This window comes from Vombatus ursinus, unplaced genomic scaffold (genome assembly GCF_900497805.2).
Source record: "Vombatus ursinus unplaced genomic scaffold, bare-nosed wombat genome assembly UNPS02010769.1, whole genome shotgun sequence".
NCBI lineage: Eukaryota > Metazoa > Chordata > Mammalia > Diprotodontia > Vombatidae > Vombatus > Vombatus ursinus.
Window position 1 is genome coordinate 4,128,103 of NW_020950547.1, and position 20,177 is coordinate 4,148,279.

The 20,177-nt window shown below is 45.6% G+C and overlaps 1 protein-coding gene across 4 annotated transcripts in view; it reads left to right on the forward strand.

Annotated features, from left to right (window-relative positions):
• Positions 1-19,494, forward strand: part of SMARCC2 (SWI/SNF related, matrix associated, actin dependent regulator of chromatin subfamily c member 2) — a 19,746-nt gene extending 252 nt beyond the window's left edge. The window contains exons 2-29 of one of the 4 annotated variants that reach the window (XM_027854983.1): positions 1,887-2,006; positions 2,363-2,448; positions 2,924-3,047; positions 3,145-3,237; positions 4,048-4,117; positions 4,422-4,491; positions 4,791-4,866; positions 5,971-6,102; positions 6,205-6,320; positions 6,551-6,675; positions 7,408-7,467; positions 7,687-7,724; positions 8,010-8,140; positions 8,597-8,668; positions 10,103-10,216; positions 10,405-10,558; positions 11,199-11,291; positions 11,511-11,630; positions 11,749-11,811; positions 12,087-12,345; positions 12,579-12,740; positions 12,969-13,033; positions 13,264-13,399; positions 13,489-13,655; positions 14,189-14,323; positions 15,873-16,254; positions 16,860-17,291; positions 17,961-19,494. In XM_027854983.1, the coding sequence (XP_027710784.1) occupies positions 1,887-2,006; positions 2,363-2,448; positions 2,924-3,047; positions 3,145-3,237; positions 4,048-4,117; positions 4,422-4,491; positions 4,791-4,866; positions 5,971-6,102; positions 6,205-6,320; positions 6,551-6,675; positions 7,408-7,467; positions 7,687-7,724; positions 8,010-8,140; positions 8,597-8,668; positions 10,103-10,216; positions 10,405-10,558; positions 11,199-11,291; positions 11,511-11,630; positions 11,749-11,811; positions 12,087-12,345; positions 12,579-12,740; positions 12,969-13,033; positions 13,264-13,399; positions 13,489-13,655; positions 14,189-14,323; positions 15,873-16,254; positions 16,860-17,291; positions 17,961-18,037 (3,672 nt within the window). In that variant the 3' untranslated portion in view covers positions 18,038-19,494. The remainder of the gene's footprint in view (positions 1-1,886; positions 2,007-2,362; positions 2,449-2,923; positions 3,048-3,144; positions 3,238-4,047; positions 4,118-4,421; positions 4,492-4,790; positions 4,867-5,970; positions 6,103-6,204; positions 6,321-6,550; positions 6,676-7,407; positions 7,468-7,686; positions 7,725-8,009; positions 8,141-8,596; positions 8,669-10,102; positions 10,217-10,404; positions 10,559-11,198; positions 11,292-11,510; positions 11,631-11,748; positions 11,812-12,086; positions 12,346-12,578; positions 12,741-12,968; positions 13,034-13,263; positions 13,400-13,488; positions 13,656-14,188; positions 14,324-15,872; positions 16,255-16,859; positions 17,292-17,960) is intronic. The other 3 variants (XM_027854985.1, XM_027854984.1, XM_027854986.1) reach the window with 3 other exon arrangements.
• Positions 19,495-20,177: the final 683 nt, after the last annotated feature.

Sequence of the window (20,177 nt, forward strand, 5' to 3'; positions counted from 1 at the left end):
ATACTCCCCCGGGCCAGCCTTGGTGCCCAAGAGCCTGGGGGGGGGGGCGGCGGGTGTTGAGGCCTCCCCGAGGCTTTGTGTGTGTAGTATTGGGAGAAGGGAATGATGAAAAGCACGAGAGTAGACACCCACAGGGAAGGCCTCACTCCTGCTCATTGGCCTGAGAAAGGATCTCCATGCTGTTACCTGTCTGTCTTGCCTCCATATAAGGGGATATCATTGCCTGTTTGGAAGCCAGAGGATCGGAGATTGTGGTTTTCTTAAACAGTTTCTCAGCATTTACAATGAAATCTCCACTTTTTGCTCCCATCTTGACCTGAGGTCAGTCTCAACCTTTTACCCAAGACTGGAGGTAGTAAGGGAGTGAACAAAAGGTCTGTGGAATGTTATCTGCCCCTTCCACGGACCCTTTTCTGCTTATGTCCTTTGTCTGGAAGACTGATAAAAGGACAACATCCACCTATATTGTGTTCTCTCCCTATAATCAGATTCTCAGGGAAGAATCTTCTCCTTTTCTCTCCATCCTGCCCCACTCTGCCTTCCAAGGAGGAAGGCAAGTTTTGTATTTTTTTTCCTTCTTGGTTTTCTCTCTTTCAAATTCTCCCTACCCATCATTGCTTCCTGTTGGAGGTTGTAAGTGGTGGTACTGTTGGGAGAGCTCTGGGCTGTGAAACCTCTTTCCTCAGGTTCCTGCATACATTTGGATACAAGCTAACCTTGTTCTCCGGGGTCTCTCCAGGTGTCAGAATACTGACAGCTGCTGTCTGTTGCTTGTCTGTACCCAGCATGGGGCTCTGATTTCCAGGCAGTTACTACCTTTAACCTTTGGGAGGGTGTATAAGCTGGGGGCTTAGTCAGTGGATTCTAGGAGGAATTGACTGCCTGAGATCTGGAGTGGCTTTTATATACTACTGGGCTTTTGTCATTTACCTTTCCCTCCTGTGACCTCTCCTTTCCCTGAAGCTATTCTCTCTGCTTCCGTCTGAGAGGGATGCTGTCCTCTGTGATTGGCATGGAGGAAACTGAGGTCAAAAGGTTAAAAGAAATCCTAGAGGTTCAGTTTAACATGAGTTTAAAGACTAGAGTTCTTGGAGAGAAGTATTATATGGGTATGTTTGAGAAAGTCCAGGATTGTTTTGAAGAGCCTACAGATATTAGGGTGCCTGCCTTGGGCTTGTATCTAGGCCAGTTTATTCAGGGATAGTAGACCTTTTTGCCTGCCATTTCTCTATTAGGTAGGATATAAGTAAGGTTTTCCTTACATCATTATCTTCTAGAGATCTATACAGATCCCAGAGAAGTCCCCTCCAGAAAGATCCTGTGACAGTTCTATTTGGCCTGCCTTTCTTAATAAGCAGTTTTGCCCAAGATTTTCATCTCTCCCTCTCTTCTTCCCTCCCCCCAAAAAAAGTTCCCACAAGTTAGTGGACAGCCTTGTCCTGTTCAGTGAGTCCTGAAGAGCCCTCCCTCTCTCCCCTCTCTTCCACATAGGCTGGATTCCATAAAGCCTGAGGCTTTTATGACCCAAAGTACTGTTGTGGCACCAAGATAAGAGGGTCCTGGCAGCTCACATTACAGGGTGAAGCTCGAGAAAGAGAACGAAATTCTCCCCTCTTGGGCACTCAGTATTAAACAACATCAGTTATTTGCTGGCAGCAGAATTTTTACCTCCTGGAGCTCTTTCTGCTGCTCTTAGAACTAGGTGACAGTGCCTCTTTTCTGCCTTCTTTTCACAAATAGTTTCTAGTTCTTGTCTGAGGAGAGTGGCTTCCAGAATGTCTCCACTTGACCTTACTACTCTTCCAGGGGCTTCTCTCTCAAGCGCAGGGATTGTGGGAGATATAATAGGAGCCCTCATCATTCCTTTCCTCTCTCTCTCTCCCTAGTATATCCAAGCTGAACCACCCACCAACAAGTCCTTGTCTAGCCTAGTGGTACAGTTGCTACAGTTCCAGGAGGAGGTATTTGGCAAACACGTGAGCAACGCACCACTTACCAAGCTTCCGGTGAGTCTACAGGGCCAAGGCAGGTGGGTATCCCAACAACCTGGGGAGGGACCTAGGCCATTTAAGTACTGTATCTTTCCTTCTCTAGCCAACCTGAGGATATTGCTGGCTTAGCCTAGTTAGCAACATTTGGGCAATATCTGTCTCACAGCATCTCAATTTACCCCTAGGCTACTCTACCCCTATCTAGGGATTTGTCTAAAGGATAAAATCTTGAAGAAATGCTCTCAGCTTAGGGGCAGATATTATTGCTGTACTTTGCTTTCTGAAGTGAAATGATAAGGAGGGAGGGAGTAGGTAGCTTTTACCACTCCCTCTTCAGCTGCTTCTTCCACATGCCACTTCTGGTTTTGCAGATCAAATGTTTCCTAGATTTCAAAGCAGGAGGTTCCCTGTGTCATATCCTTGCAGCTGCTTACAAGTTCAAGAGCGACCAGGGATGGTGAGAGATCTTCAGACTCTTTTTAGATTCAGTTTGGTGGGAATGGGCCACCCTCCTGATCACCCAGAGTCTTTTAAAGGGGATGGCTAAGAATAGTAGTGACCATTTCATTGTGGCAGTGGCAGTGGGTTTGACCTAGTGGGAGAGCAGGGATTATTTTGAACTGTCATTTTCTTTCTCCTTTAGACTAAATATATTTTTTACTTTGTATTCTGAGAGGAATCTGTGCCCAGTTTGGGAGTGGGGAGAAGGTTTTTCTCCAACAGCAACGTGAGAAAACAAAACAGGTGGGCTAGCCAAAGGACTTAGCAAGAGGGTGGGGTTCAGGGGAAATCTTAACAGGTGAGAGCCTGAGCCTCTCAGATCAGCTGGCCTTAGGAGCAGCAACAGGGGCCTGCCAGCTAGAGGCTCTTTTTGTGCCTTGTTTTAATTCCCTAAGTTATGAAGTCATGTGTCCCCCCACCCCCATCCCCAGGCCTGAGCCATGCCACTCACTGGGCTCTTGCCTTCCCACAAGGCGGCGTTACGATTTCCAGAATCCATCCCGCATGGACCGAAACGTGGAAATGTTCATGACCATTGAGAAGTCCCTTGTGCAGGTAACATCTAAGAGTATCGCACTTGACTCCTTCCTTACTTTGCAGTGAGAATTCAGAATGCTCCAACCACCTAACTGTCTGCTTGTCCTTTCTACAGAATAACTGCTTGGCTCGACCCAATATTTTCCTACACCCTGAGATTGACCTTAAGCTGCTAGGAAAATTGAAGGACATTATCAAAAGGCATCAGGTAAATAGATGTGCCTGAGGGATCCCTGTGAAATCCCACGACTTTTTCCCTTTTTAATCTTTCTCCCTAAGAAGTAGCATTGAAAGGCTCTCGTTTTCTACCCCAAGGCTAGTCTTTGCTGCCTTCCTTACTACCTAAAGAAATAGGAAGAAGGTGAAACTCAAGACATTGAGCCTCTTCCAGGTTCTGTTCTGCTTATCCCAAGCAATAATTGGGGATCTGTATCACCAGTCTAGGGGTTAGTCTTATACCTTTATTATATGAGGATACTATGTGAAACAACTAGCTAACATAGAATATTGAACTAGTATTTGCAATTAAGTAAATTGACTTTGAATTTTTTCATTTGTAGCTTGTCTTCTTGTTAGGTCAGAAATCTTTAAATCCTATATAGGTTTTTCCTCACTACCTAATAAATACCTAGCTGTTTTCCTCTGACGCTGAACTTATATATCCCTAGGGACTTTAGACTAATTATAATATCATCCAAAGAAAATTACCCATAGGGATAGGTGGTACTGCCTTGGAGTCAGGAGAACCTGAGTTCAAATACAACCTCAGACACGTGACACTTACTAGCTGTGTGACCCTGGGCAAGTCACTTAACCTGAATTGCCTCACCCAAAAAAATAAAAAGAAAGAAAATTATTCGTAGAAAGGCAAATCCACTGTTAAAGGATCCATTCAGAGTTGGGACTTGGACTGTCATTTATTTTGGACACAACTTGCTTCCTCCTATTAACAGAGATCACTGAGAGTGAACCATATTTACTTTTTCCTGCCTGATGCATTGATTTATTCTGATCTCAGGGAACAGTAACTGAAGATAAGAACAATGCCTCCCATATAGTATGCCCTGTTCCTGGGAACCTGGAGGAAGGTAAGCTTCAATGTGACCCACAGCCAGGGTCAGCTTGCTGGTTGTATGCTGAGGAAGAGAGCCTTATCAACTAAACCATTCTACTCCTCTCCTTCACTCAGAGAAAACTCTGACAGAGGAGAAAGGACTTGGAAGGATTTTTCAGTCCCTGGGTTCCCTGACTCCATAATATTCCTCTTGCCCAGTCTCCTGATATATCAGGGGTGGAGTTCAACTTCATCTCTGGGTCCCTTTTGCTTTACTTTTCACCCATATTCCCAGCTCACACTCCTCTGTCTTCTCTCCCTTCCCTTCTGCCCCCCAGAGGAATGGGTACGGCCAGTCATGAAGAGGGACAAACAAGTTCTTTTGCACTGGGGCTACTATCCTGACAGGTGAGAATTTGGCCCTGATCCCTAAGGGGTTTTAGGAACATCAGTCAGACTCAGAAGTCCCATAATGTTGGACAGAGCATCTGCATGAAACCATCCTTAGTGGGACTGGTAGCTGGATGGTATAGAGGCAGTCAGAATCAGAGATCCTGGTCAGAGTGATTTTCAGATACCCAAAGAGCTCTTTGTGTTGAATTAGTTATTTGGAGCTTAAAAGATAAAAAGAAAAGTGTCTGTATATGATTTCTTCCTCGTTTATTCCTCTCATTTGTGCAATGTCATGCTTGGTTTTCCCATGACAGTTATGATACCTGGATTCCAGCAAGTGAAATTGAAGCTTCTGTGGAAGATGCACCCACACCTGAGAAACCAAGGAAGGTAACTAGTGCAACAGATTTAATACACATTTATTAAGCACCTACTGTGTTTGGTACATTGGAGATAAAAAGAAGGAAAATAATTATCTCTTCCCTTTACTTTGTAATCTAATTAGGTAGCTCATGGTCTGTACACAAATAACTATTGACAGGGCAAAGGAGAGGTCCAGGTAAAGGATCTCATAAACTTTGAGGCATAGAGAGTGATATCTTTCAGCTGGGAGGACACTTGCAGGGGACCTTGCAGGAAGAGAAGGATTTTTTAATTTTAGTTTTCCTTTTTTTATTTAGTATTTTATTTTTCCCCATTTACATGTAAAAACAATTTTTAACATTCGTTTTTGAAACTTTTGAGTTCCAAATTCTCTCCTATCCTTTTTCCCCAACCACTCCTCCCCAGCCCCATTGAGAAGGCAAGCAATTCAATCTAGGTTATACATGTAAAACATAAATTATGTAAAAACATATCCGTAATAGTCATGTAGTGAAAGAAAACATAGACCAAAAAAAAAAATTCAAGAAAAATTTTAAAAAAGCATGCTTCAACCTGTATTCAGATACTATCAGTTCCTTCTCTGGGGATGGATTGCATTTTTCATCATTAGTCCTTCAGAGTTGTCTTGGATCATTGTATTGCTGGGAATAGCTAAGTCATTCACAGCTGATCATCTTACAGTATTGCTGTTACTTTGTCCACAGTACACTTTGCATCAGTCCATGCAAGTCTAGGAAGAGAAGGATTTCAACAATTGAAAATGAGGAGAGGGGCAGCTAGGTGGTGCAGTGGATAGAGCACTTGCCCTGAAGTCAGGAGGACCTGAGTTCAAATCCGGCCTCAGACCAAATACTTGACATTGAGAACCCCCCCTGACCAAGTCACTTAACCCCAATTGCCTAAAAAAAAAAAATGGGGAGAGAATTCATTCCAGGCATAGAGGAAAGTGTTCTTCCTCTTTGCCCTATTTGGGGTTCTAGGCTTACTCTTTGAGAGCAAATCAGAGGTTTTCATGGCCTCCCCAGATTCAAACCATTTGAGGTTCATAATGTCCCAGGGCAAGTTGGGAAGCTTCACAGAGGCCTTCTGAGCATGGCCTCTGCTCCACAGGTTCATGCAAAATGGATTCTAGACACAGATACTTTCAATGAGTGGATGAACGAAGAAGACTATGAAGTGAATGATGACAAAAACCCTGTGTCTCGCCGTAAGAAGATCTCAGCTAAGACACTGACAGATGAGGTGAGATGCCTTGCTTCTTCTTTCCTTTCTGAGTGTGCCCACAATGGGTGCCCTTTCCTTTGACGCTGTCCTCTAACATGGGTCCCAATTCCTCATATCCAGGTGAACAGCCCAGATTCAGACAGGCGGGACAAGAAGGGTAGTAACTACAAGAAAAGAAAGCGTTCTCCCTCTCCTTCTCCAACCCCTGAAGCCAAAAAGAAAAATGCAAAGAAGGGGTATGTGACTGTCTTCACTTCTGTTCATTAGCCCAAAGAAAAAGCTGCTCAAACTCAGCTCTCCAGATGAAAAACTTGTGCTATTCTTCATCATCCTACAATTTGAGAAGCTTTCCTTATAGTTAGCAATTATCTTGAGGACTCTTTCCTGATTTTCTTCCCTATGAATCCTCCCAGGGACTTTTACGAAGATGAAATTGACCTCTTTTCCCTCTCTGTATCATATATAGCCCCTCAACACCTTATACTAAGTCAAAGCGTGGACATCGAGAAGAAGAGCAAGAGGATTTGACCAAGGACATGGATGAACCCTCACCAGTCCCCAATGTGGAGGAAGTAACACTGCCCAAGACAGGTAAATGGTCACCTGAGTTCCTAGCTTCCATTCGTTTTCCCTAGCTTTCTGTCACCATGCCTAGACCCCTCTGCCTGAATGTCCCCTCGATATAGCTGGTGGCTAGAGCTGTCATCCCATTGAAAACCCCCCCATTCAACACTTCTTTGTGTGGGATACTGTGCTCTGTGGAGTAATCAGGCCTAGTCCCTGCCATTTAAGAGTTTGTAGTCCTTAGGGCAGACAGATGGACTGAGAAGAATATCACAGAGAAGAGAATAAAGTTGTTGAGGCAAGTGCATTTTAGATCAAATTAGAATGGAAGAAGTTATTTTTTATCTAATTAAATAAGATATGAAGGAGGTGGGATTTGAGGAGCTATTGATGAAAGGGGAAGGGGCAACAAGAGTGGATAAAGTGCTGGGCCTGGAATCAGGAAGATCTGAGCTCATATGTGACCTCAGACACTTAACTGGCTGTGTGACCCTGGGCAAGTCATTTAACCTGTTTGTCTTATTTTCCTCATCTGTAAAATGGGGATGATAACAGCACCTTCTTTTCAGGGTTATTATGAGGATCAAATAAGATATTTGTAAAGTGCTTACTTAGCACAGTACTTGGCACAGAGTAGGCATTGTATTGATGATGATGATGATGATGATGATGAAGAAGAAGAAGAAGAAGAAGAAGAAAGGGAGAGGGCTTGGTAGCAGTTGGAGCTACATAATAAGTTATAGTTCTATCTCAATATAGTCAATACCAAAAAGGACTCAGAGTCGGCACCAGTTAAAGGAGGCACCATGACAGATCTAGGTAAGGAGGGAGATGCTCACAGGAATGAAGAAGCACCTGGGGTTGGGAAAAGGGATGGCTTCCTTTGATAGAGGGAGAGAGAAGAGACTTTTAAGGGCCTGGCTACCCCCTCTGCTGCAGGTGAGTCTGTCCAGCTGGGAGGACGCCTTGGGTGTGGTTTTTACTCTTCTGTTACTAGGAGATTAACCTTTACTCCATGCTCAACTCTTTTCATTCCAGATGAACAAGAGGATGAGAGCATGGAGACCACAGGCAAGGTGGGAATGACAACAACAACAACAACAACAATAATAATAATAATAATAATAATAACAACAACAACAACTATGGGATTCCAAAGCTCTTACTATCCAGAATTATCCAGGATCTCCTAGGGCCAATTGTAACTACTCTTCAAGCCTCTGACTCTTTTAGGCCCTAGAGTCCTTAGCCACCTGTCCTCATTCCCTGCCCCTGTTCACTTCCCAAGATGGTAGGAGAAATGGGAGTTGGTAAAAGGAAGAAAGGGAATGCTAAATAGTCAGCAGTGTCCATGCTTTTAGGATGAGGATGAGAGCAGCACTGGCAACAAGGGCGAGCAGGCGAAGAACCCTGACCTTCATGAGGACAACGTGACTGAGCAGACTCACCACATCATCATCCCTAGCTATGCGGCCTGGTTTGACTACAATAGGTACTAGTGTCTCACTTCTAGTCTGCTGATATGTTCTGGAGCCTCTGCTCAACCCAGCTAGAAGAGAAGAGGACAATTCTATTCTGAAAGATTACCTAGCCTCGGCCAATAAGTTCTCCCTAACAAATAACCTCCATCATTCCTACTTCAAAATTTGGCTGCTTTTTCTTCTGCCTAATGTAGGAAAAAGAGCCCTGGATTTGGAGTCAGAGGTTCTGGTGTCTAGTTCTTGTTCTGGTCCTCTACTTACTACCTGTGAGACCTTGGGCAAGTCAGTTAATGTCTGTAGGTCTCAGTTTCCTCATATTCAGAATAGGAGATGAACTTTATGATTAAGGAGCACCTTTCTAGCTCCAAATCCCATGTCTGATCCCAGGCTTTGCTCTCAACAGCTTCCCTTTATCCACCACCTCCTAAAGTCACCCTGCTTTCTCTTACTTTTCTTTTCTTTTACAGCGTCCACGCTATTGAGAGGAGGGCTCTGCCAGAATTCTTCAATGGCAAGAACAAATCCAAGACCCCAGAAATGTAAGGAAACCTCAGTCTTTGTTCTTATCCTACCTTTTGTGTCATTGCTTCCAGTGTCAGGGGTAAGGGGCAGTGAGGGATTGTGGGTGTTTTTTATACCTCAAGTGTTGTTTAGATTGGTCTTACTGGTAGGTTTGAGTGGTACTTTGTTAGGGTTTCTGAAAGGCTTCCCCAGCGCCTCTTAAGTCCATTCTCACACTTGTTTGAGATTCCTTTAACACCAGACAAATCTCTTCACTCTGTAACTAACGATAACACGAATACAAAGACGTCCAAGAGAGGAAACAGCATGGACGAGGTTTTAAAAAGTAAATATCTGTCAGTTGAGCCTTCTCCCAAAGTCCTTACCCTTAAGAAACTTTCAGTATATTCAGGACATAGTTAGATGAACTCATTCCAGGATGGGGAGAGCATCAACAAGTGGAGAAATCGAGGACAGGCTCTGTGTAAGAGGCGGCTCTCTTGTTCTGCTCTGAAGGAAGCTACCTCCATCCCTTTTCACCTCTGCCTCTTGGAAGCGTCCCTCATTCTAGCCGTTCCCTGAGCTAGATGTCATCTTTTCCTCCTTAGATTTTCTTTTAGCACTTTCCTGGATCTCTTGTTTTCCTTGATGACATTCTACCTTGTATTATTCTCATTCATGTACGTGTCTCCTCTTCTCCCACACCAACTCTTCAAATAGATCATAAATTCCTTGAGAGGGACATTGTTGTTTTTCATCTTTTTATCCCTGGTACCTAAAACAGTGTGTAACCTTGTAACAAGTCCTTAGCATATGTTAGTTGAATTGAATTTTCTCAGAATAAGTTTTGATCAAGAACACAGACCAGGAGGACACTGGGTCTTTGAAGAAGGGAGTGAAAGAGTGATTATCAGGGTGATGAGGGAAATAGGTGAAAGGAAAGACTTGGGCCATTTTAGATTTCCACATGCCAACCCTGCTGCTGTCCTGGCCTCCCGTTAGCTGAGATGTACTTGAGTTGTGTTCAGCTTGCATACTCTCAAGATACGTTCAGCTTGACTTTTTGAAAAAAAAATTTTATTAGTATATTTTTTTAACAATTTCCAGTGAATGCTCCCTGCCCAAATAGTTATGTTCCTTGAAAACAGTTAAGCAAAACCACCTGCAAAATGAGAGAGTTGGACCCAGCGGCCTCTGTGGTCTCTTCTAGCTCTGCACCGGAGCCTATGATCTAATGGGGTGATCTCCTCTGTTAGCACATAACTGCTTTCCGCATTTGTAGTTTACTGATTGTCGTCAACAGAAAGGAAGGGGGTGTATTTCAATTTTAATAGGGTGGTACCAGTCTTATATTTGACCTGACTTTTATTGCCCTTTAGTTTAATTTGTCTTCCTTGCTGAGGAACAGTTGTCTTTCCTTTCCTGCCCTTCAGCCCCCTTTCCTTTTACCAACACTTCTCCCATTCTCCCAGCTACTTGGCCTATCGAAACTTCATGATTGACACCTATCGACTGAACCCTCAAGAGTACCTCACCTCCACTGCTTGCCGTCGGAACCTGGCAGGTGATGTCTGTGCCATCATGAGGTAGGACTTGTGATTGGTGAAAGAAGGTAGTGAGGATGTTGGTTGCCCTCAAGTGTTTCTGGGCAGAAGTAGAAACCCCAGGTAGATGAACTGTGGGGAAAGAAGGGGAAGAAACAGAAAGAAAGCACTCCCTTCACTTTTGTGAGTACCCTGGAATGACCTCTTTCTCTGCCTCCTGGCCCTCACAGAGTCCATGCCTTCCTGGAACAGTGGGGTCTAATCAACTACCAGGTGGATGCAGAGAGCCGACCAACTCCCATGGGACCCCCACCCACTTCTCACTTCCATGTCCTAGCTGACACACCCTCAGGGCTGGTACCACTGCAGCCCAAGACACCCCAGGTAGGAATGGAGTGCTAAAGGGAATAGATTGGGGGGGTGAACAAACTGGAATCCTAGGACTTTCCATTTCTGGTTTTTGAGAATGGAGTAAATTGTCGGGCCAGAGATATTTGCAGCGTTTTACCTTTTCTTGAGATAAAAGGGACCAGGCAAGTCAGGCCGCCATGTGTTTGATATCTATGTGAAGATACAAAGGAAGGAAAAGTTCCTCTGGGGTGGATTATCTAATATGGGACAGGATACATGTGTAGAAAAATAGAAAATAAAAAGTTCACAGAAAGCTTTTAAAATGTTTTTATTGTTAGGCATTTTAGCTATTTCAGAGTAGCCCTTTGAAGAATGTAGGGCAAGTAGATACATCATTTCCATTTTACCTATAAAAAAGGCTTAGAAAAACTCAGTCGCATAAAGTTCATAGAGCCAGAACTAAGAATATAATAGGTCTCTTGACTTATATAGGTCAGTTTTCTAGGCATACCTATAGAGAAACCTATACAAATGAATATTATGCCAAATACTGTGATGGAATGAAGAGGCAACATTGCTCAAAGGGAGAACTGCCCCAACTTCCTATGTGTTTCCTATGTGCTCCACTCATTTAATCTGCCTAGTACCCATGACACCGACCTTTGTCCACTAGGGTCGCCAGGTTGATGCTGACAACAAGGCTGGGCGAAAAGGCAAAGAGCTGGATGAACTGGTACCGGAGACAGCTAAGGGAAAGCCAGAGCTGGTAGGTGGAGTATAGCACCCCTCAACTTCTTGCTAACCCCTTAAAAAGTAAGAAAGAGGGACCTTCCTTAGAGGGAATGGGTATGGAAACATGAGGTACTAAAATAGTGGGAAAGGAAAACAAACCTCTCTATTAGCTGTGGAGCTTGGGCAAGAAGCTCTCCATTCCCATCCCCATTCTCACTCTGCCCTGTCTTTGCTTGATCTTCCCTCCTAACAGCAGACCTCAGCTTCCCAGCAAATGCTTAACTTTCCTGACAAAAGCAAAGAGAAACCAGCAGATATGCAGAACTTCGGACTACGGACAGATATGTACACCAAAAAGAATGTACCCTCCAAGGTTTGAAACGTGGGATGGGGGGCAGGGACAGAGAGGGAACCAGCGTGTAGACTGCATGGCAACTTACTTGTATAGATCCTGTCTTCTTTTCTTTTCCCCTTTTCTGCATCCTCTATAGAGCAAAGCCGCAGCCAGTGCAACCCGTGAGTGGACAGAACAGGAGACGCTACTTCTTCTGGAGGTAACTGGGGCGCTGAGGGCATTGTGTCCTGTCCTGAACCTTGGCTTTTACTGTAGCTTTCTCCCCTTCCAGACTTTCCCTTCACCAAGCACCTGAGAATTTTAGCCATCAGAGTTAGAACCATCAATCCATCAATAAATCAGTCAACGAATGTTGAATTTAAAATGGAGAACTACTTCACGCTCTTCATCCCCCTTTCTTGGTGCTGCCTGGGAGAGGGATGTTGACAAAGAGGGAAGAAAGCTCAGCTGAGTCATGACTTCCCCCATTCGCAGGCACTGGAGATGTACAAAGACGACTGGAACAAGGTGTCGGAACATGTAGGGAGTCGCACACAGGATGAATGCATTCTGCACTTCCTCCGTTTGCCCATTGAGGACCCGTACCTAGAGGACTCGGAGGCCTCACTGGGGCCCCTTGCCTACCAGCCTATCCCCTTCAGCCAGTCTGGTAACCCCGTCATGAGCACTGTTGCCTTCCTGGCCTCTGTGGTTGACCCCCGAGTGGCTTCTGCTGCTGCCAAGTCAGCCTTAGGTAATGTAGAGAGGGTGTTCTCTGCCTATTCCCACAACCAGTTACATCAACGGTTGTCTGATTTACCTGCCTCACTGGCTCAAGGGACAACCCAGAACTCCAAACAGATGGACTCTGCACAGGGTCTTTAAGAGTAATAAATGTACTAATCTTTTCCTCTGGGGTGGGGAAGACATTCAAGGCTGTCAAGTTTAATGACGTGGACCACCAATCGTCCTTTCTGGGCATTGCAGAAGAGTTCTCCAAGATGAAAGAAGAGGTTCCCACAGCCCTGGTGGAGGCCCATGTTCGCAAGGTGGAGGAAGCAGCCAAAATGACAGGCAAAGCAGACCCATCCTTCGGTTTGGAGAGTAGTGGCATTGCAGGAACCACCTCTGATGAACCTGACCGGATGGGTGAGGATGTCTCCTTTCAGCGTCGTTGTGGGCAATGTGCGATGTGTTAAGAGCTGGCTTGGTTGGTTTTCTCAGAGCCAGTAAGGTCGCTTGTAAGGAATGATCCCTGACACCCCTTCATTTGTCCTCACCCTTCAGTTCTGACTGATAGAATGAACAAATTGGAAATTAGTTACAGACACTAACTCTGTATGTCACATTTCTTATTTTCCCTTCGCTTTCTTACAGAAGAGAGTGGGGCTGATGAGACTCGGGCAGAAGGCCAAGTTGCAGAGGAGAAAAAAGAGCCCAAGGTACAGCAGCACTGACCTCTTCTTGGGATGGTGGTCTGGCTAGACTGTGAGACAGAAAGCAAGTGGAAACTGGCATGAAATATTGTGGAATATGTGTGTTTTCCCCAAAGTATCCTTTCTGAAGGCAGAGGGAAAAACTTGGGTAGCCAAGTTTGGGTATGACCATGTTCATACAAGATTCAGATCTATATTGATGCTGTTTCTGCCCCCTTTTTCCATGGGGACTTTAGGAACTACGGGAAGGAAGTGCCACCACAGAAGAAGAAGTAAAGGATAAACCAAGTGAAGCACCCAAAAAGGAGGAAGAGAAGGGAAAGGAAGGTGACATTGAGAAAGAGTCGGAGAAGAGTGATGGGGACCCCATGGGTGAGGCTTTGGGATGGGTGGATCAAGAGTCTAGAAAGGAAAGATGGGGACCCACAGGGTTGACTTAATCTTTGTTTTCCAATTTCAAGCTGACCAGGAAAAAGAGAAGGAGCCAAAGGAGGGACAGGAGGAGGTGCTAAAGGATGTGGTTGAGGCTGAGGGTGAGAGGAAAACCAAGGTAGAGCGGGACATCGGCGAAGGCAACCTCTCCACTGCAGCCGCTGCTGCCTTGGCAGCGGCTGCTGTAAAAGCCAAGGTGAGGCATTGCTCTGAGGGTCCCCGATGCCTTCAAGTCACACGAGTTTAGATTCCCAGCACAACCAGCCTGACTTGTCTAGGGGTCACTCTTTTGTTTTAGGTTATCTGGGAGAGGAGCTGACATTCTCTGTATCTCTTCATTACTCACAAGAAATTCTTTATGCTCTTCCATCTCCTTCATTTCTGCTACCATTTCCTCATTATCCTTAATAGAGATGGGGAATAATAGGTGACCATCATTTGTAGACCAACCCTTATATTCAAGGCACCTTAGTTGCTTCTCTACCCTAAATAGTCTAACCTTTTTAGCTTTTCTTTCTTGCTTCTATTTTTCAGGGTTTTTTGGTTCTTTTTTTTTTTATATCTACTGCAATTTCTTCATATCTTTTTTAAAATGTCAAACTCCATAATGGAGCAGAACTGTAATTAGTTGATGATCTCTTGGAAGTTGCCAGACTTTTTCTTGTCTTTGTAATTCTTGGGATCTCCCCAATGAACGCCTCACCGTGGCCTCTTCTGCTCTTCCCCCAGCACTTGGCTGCAGTTGAAGAGAGGAAGATCAAGTCCCTGGTGGCCCTGCTAGTAGAGACCCAGATGAAGAAACTGGAGATCAAACTTCGGCACTTTGAAGAGCTGGAGACCATCATGGACCGGGAGCGAGAGGCCGTGAGTAGCCTCCCCCAGGGACTCAGCAGGAGCTCTGGAAGCACCCCCATCATTGAGCCAGTGTCTCAGTTTAGGACAGGAAGTGAAGCTGCAGAGCAGAGAGAAAACGGTGTCTGGCAGGGCTCCTGAGAAGTGGAGAGTAGCCAAGGCCAGAGCAGGGGAAAGTCGACCCCAGGCAGCTAAGAGGAAAGTGAGGCAGTGGGTGTGAGAGTGCAGGTGAGTGAAGAAAGGGCCATGGGTTTGGGGGTGGAGAAGGGGCGGAAGGGGGGTTAATATTGAGAATGTGAACTGGGGAAGGAGCTGAAGGGGCTAATGATAAAAAGGCAATCATGGGAAACAATGATGACCTTTGGGAGGAGATAAAGGAATAACACCAAAAATGACCAATAAATACAAAGTACTATAATGCAAATTAAAATATTAAGTACATGAGTCCCAAGAAGACTTCAGTTCAGAGAATTCAGTTGAGATCGATCATAATTGGGGGCCTTTAAGATGAAGTTCAGGTGCTACCTTAATGAAGCCCTTCATGCTCCTGCTAAGGCCTTCCTTACCACCCTATACTGTATCTCTTTTGTACATACTTGTATGTGTGTATGTTGCCCTTCTTGAGATAAGGAAGTTTCATTTTTTGTCTTTGTGGCCCCACGCTAACACAGAGAAAGCACTTAATAAATGTTTGTGGATTGGTTGATTGAAGTTTCCTGAGGGCAGGGAACTTTGAATTAGATTTTGAAGAAGGAGACAAACAGCTGAGCGTGGTGGCACATACCTATAATCCCGGCTTCTGGGGAGACTGAGGCTGGTGGATCTCTGGAACTCTGGAATTCCAAGCTGCAGGGGTCTGGGCTGACTAGTTGTTTACACAAAGTTTGGGATCAGTATGGTTAACCCCAGAAGCAAGGGCCCATCAGGCTGCCTAGGGAGGGGAGAACTGACCCAGGGTGGGAGTAGGTCACACTCCTGTGCAGACCAGTAAGGGGGATTAGACTTGTAAATAGCCCCTTCCACTCCAGTCTTGGGAAGATGGAGAGACCCAGTCTTGGGGGGGAGCGGGGGCGGGAGAGAGAGAGAGAGAATAGGTGAGACCTAAATCCTAGTAGTAACAGTTAGAGACTGGAGGGTAAGAATGAGTAATGTGAAGGAATGTGAAAAGGATGGCACGCAAATTAGGAGAAATGTGAGAAGGGAACCTAGTGAAACGAAGAGCAGTTTATTCATTTCTTCTGTCATTCTACAAATATTAACATCCATGTGCAAGCCCTGTGCTAGGTGCTGAGGAAATACAAGGTTTAGATGAGACTTGATCCTACCTTCATGGAGCTTCTGGAGTCTACTGGGGGAGGAAAGACCACCACAAATAACTATAACATGCTGTAATATACCATAAGCACAGTTGTTGGAGATGCTTTGGAAATCAGGCGTAGGGATTTGGATTTTATATGCTGAACGAATATGAAACCATGCTAAGATAATCTAATGAGGGTATCTGGGTGTTGCTTCTGCCATCTCCTGAGCTGGAATAACGATGCCCAAATAACATTGACAGCTGGAGTACCAGAGGCAGCAGCTGCTGGCTGACAGACAGGCCTTCCACATGGAACAGCTGAAGTATGCAGAGATGAGGGCACGGCAGCAGCATTTCCAGCAAATGCACCAACAGCAACAGCAGCCTCCCCCAAACTTACCCCCTGGCTCCCAGCCAGTACCACCCACAGGAGCCTCTGTGCCACCCCCTGCCCACAGCTTGGCTGTGGCTCCACCCTCTGTGGCCCCTACTCCTGCTGGTACTGGGGCCCCTCCTGGCGGCTTGGCCCCCACTGAACAGATGGGACAGACAGGGTCAGCCTCAGGGTCACAACAGCTACAACCAGCTGGAGCTTCCCAGCCGGGGACAATCCCACCTGGAGCACCCCCCACTGGACCCCATGGTGAGTTATAATCAGATTGTGTCCTGGAACCTATTGACTTCATGATGGTGGTATAATTGTGGCATATTTGAGGCCACTGTACTAGTGTTAGGGAACCCTGAACACTAGCTAAATATTTCAGGTTCCCCTCTTTAGGAATTGGGTAAAGGGAATGAAGTGGATGAGCTCAGGTATGTTTAGAGTGGTCAAATTATGTTTCATCTGTAAGCCAGTAGAGGTCACTCACTGGCAAGTACTTTATCTGTCTCAACACTTGGCAGCACCCATCCCCATTCCTTGTAAAGCTAATAATAACATACATTTATGTTTATCTTATGACAATACCTTTTAGATAGATATGTGAATATTATTATCTCCATTTTACAGATGAAGAAATTGAGGCTCTGAGGAGTTTAAGTTATAGGAGCTGGGAACCATACTGGACTATTCATTGTTCTTTCCACTATAATACTATGGAGGGAAGTCACATGGAGATCTATCTGCCCCTTGCCCTTACGTCAGCAAAGGGAAAGATGCAATACAGGGGAGAAGGGGGTATCTTAGCCAAGCAAACTGGGTAGAAAATACAGTTTTTAACTCCTAACATCTTCTTCTTTCTTTTCTAGGCCCCTCACCGTTCCCTAGCCAACAAACTCCTCCCTCAATGATACCAGGGGCAGTGCCAGGCAGTGGGCACCCAAGTGTGGCCGGTAATGCTCCTTTGGGTTTGCCTTTCAGCATGCCACCTCCTCCTCTTCCTCCTCCTCCATCATCCATCATCCCATTTAGTAGCCTAGCTGATTCCATCAATATTAACCTTCCTCCTCCTCCTAACCTGCATGGGCATCACCACCATCTCCCGTTTGCCCCGGGAACCCTCCCCTCACCTAACCTGCCTGTGTCCATGGCGAGCCCTCTACATCCTAACCTGCCGGCGACCACCACCATGCCATCTTCCTTGCCTCTCGGGCCAGGGCTGGGATCCGCTGCAGCCCAGAGCCCTGCTATTGTGGCAGCTGTTCAGGGCAACTTCATGCCCAGTGCCAGCCCGCTGCCAGGTGAGATGGGACTAGGAGGGGACTGGGGGGAGAAAGGGCGGCATGAGGGGATGTGTGGTGGGATCAAGGACAAATAGGAAGGTCAGTGACTGACTAGAGCTTCCCATTCCTTGCTGCATACTGACTCTGGTAATGTCAAACACAGGAGAAGGGGACCCTCTAACGCTCCTCCACCACTCCCCAAACTGGTAGTCATGGGGTTCACCGCCCAGCCTGCCTGGGACGCAGTTGTTACAGCTGGAATGAAGTTAGGTTGTTACTGGTGGGTCAGAGAGGGGCCATGTTGTGAAAATGCCTAAGCTATGAACTCAGAAAATGTTTCTAATTTGCATGATTGGCATCTTATTTGCATGTTAATTTCATGTCCAAATGGTCCCATGTCTCCAGTACCTGACCCTGTCACAAGAGATTTAGCTGCCTCAAGCTTAAACTCCTAGTAGACACTCTCAAGGTTGACCTAGATCACTTATTAGATTTCTCAGGGGGAGCAAGGGAAAGATTTGGGCTTTAGCAACCTCATGCATTATTAGGTATTGGGCTATCCACAGAGGAAGGTGTCCTACTCATCCACTGTGAGCTTCATACCCTGGCTATATATTTGTCTGTCTGTAGTGGCCTAAATCTGTCTCATCTTTCAATTCAGCTGATTGATCTACTTCTTTTTCACAGACCCAGGCACCCCAATACCCCCAGACCCCACAGCCCCCAGCCCAGGCACGGTCACCCCAGTGCCACCTTCGCAGTGAGGAGCCAGCGGACACCTCTTCTCTGCCCATTCCTGGTTTGGAGACTTGGCATCCTGGAACAGCCTGCCCACCCCAAAGGACAGAACATGCTGCCTTCCCCAACCCCCTTTACAAGTTGGACCTCTCCCCAGCCTGGACAGGTCATCACTACGTAAGGAAAGTCTGTCTTTCCCATTCCCCACCGTGTCGTTTGTGCCTCAAAGGCACGACGTTTATATCTGATTGTATCAAGACTTTTATTTAAAAGAGATTACTAATGTCTGGGGAAGGGGATAGGAGGAGAATACTATACCAGAGAAGAGGGGCTAGTAGGGAGGTACTGGGTTGTGGGTATTTATACCAGGTTCTGATTAACCACTTCTTAGGGGTATATCCCCTTCTTATTGCAGCTTTGTGGAATTTTTTTAAAAGGATAATAAATTCAAAAACACTTTTAAAGGGAAAGAAGGAATGGGAGAGGAAACCCACATTAGAGCTTTTCCCCCGTCCCTTCCTCAAATTAAAAAGAAAAAAAGGTTGAGGTGGTTCTGATCAACAAGAACAGGGGAAGAGTGCTAGAGTGAATTCTAGAGAGGAATCAGTGGCCTCTGGGCTCCTTGCCCTTTCCCCAGCTTCAGCACACGCCCCCCCCCCCCAACTCTTTGGGAGTATCAATTCAGTCCTCTCTCCAGATCACTGAGAATAAACTCTGCTGCTGCTTCCTCAGATAATGTCACTGTTTTAGGCCCTCCCCACCTTTCCCCTCCTGTCCCAAGCTAGGCAAATCCCTCTAAATGTCAAGTTGTGTGTGTATGTATGTGTGTGTGTGTGTGTGTGTGTGTGTTTTTTAATTGGCTGCTTAGACTGTATGTATGTGTGTGTGTGAGTGTGTGTATATGGGGGTGGGACAGGGAAAAGACTTTGGGAGTTTAGAGTCCTTCGATAAATGGTAGGGAGGAAGGGACTGGAGTCTGTATCTCAGCTCCCTAAACTTAATTAATTACTTTCCCAGAGGGAATGAAAGGTAGAGTTGGCAGAAGATGGAATGTTTTTAAAACCTGAAATTTTAAAAAAGCACTTAAGCACCTCCCTTTTATTGATTTCAACCCTTTCCCCTATCAAGACCACCAGAAACATTCATTTCTACAAGTGATCATCTCTGGAACTTGGGGATTCAGGGAGGGAAGTGGCAGAGTACAGTGTAGAGCTATTGGCAATAGCTGTCAAGCTCTCCCCACTCTCCGAATCCTTCTCCTTGATTCACCCTGGATGTGAAGACAAAACTGACTCTTCAATCTGCCCTCCTCCTGGAGCCAGCATCCCCCTATAACCCGTCTCTTCCCACCTGGGCCCTTTGTTTCATGTGCCCTTTTACAAGGTACCCACACTTACTCTCCCTTATGTGGCTCAGCACCTTCTGTTAAGTCTTCTGTAAATTTTCCTTTTTTTTTTATAAATTAATTTGCTTTTCACTTCCATCTTGTGGGTTCCTGCTGTGTTGTGTTACTTGACTTTACTAATTGGCAAAAGTAGAATGGGCTGGATAGTTTTTGTTGGAAGTTTTGGGAGAAATCAAAGTTCTCTGAAGAGATAATAAATGTGGGGTCTCCCCACCCAGGGCAGAATATTTTTGTCCAGTAGACAAAGCTGCAGATCTGATTAGCTTTTCAAGGTCTGTGTAGTCCCTCCCAAACCAAAGTTTAGTTTCCTTGAACCTTTTAGGGACTAGAGGCCTTCTGTCCTTCCCATATTAGGAGATAAGAGAACTCAATCTTCCATTTTGCTGTGACCTGAGGATGGTTGACATAGTTGGCCCAGTTTGAACGCAGCTCAGCTATGGCTACCTATTCATTTGGGAGGGAGGTGGTAAGAACAACTGTTGGGAACAGGAATGAGCACTGAGCCTTTATTAGCTTGGGCAGGAGGTGTGATTTTGTTTCCTTTCTCTCCTGGTTAGAAGGCAGCTAGCTGGGACCACCACTTGTTTCCCTTAACCAAGGGTGGGGAACCTGCTGCCTCCAGGCAGGTCCTCAAGTGCAGCTGATCGAATCCTAACTTCACAGAAAAAAGCCCCTTAATGAAGGAATTTGTTCTGTAAAACTTGAATTCAGTCAAAAGGCCACATGCGGCCTCAAGGCTGCAGGTTCCCTACCCCTGCCTG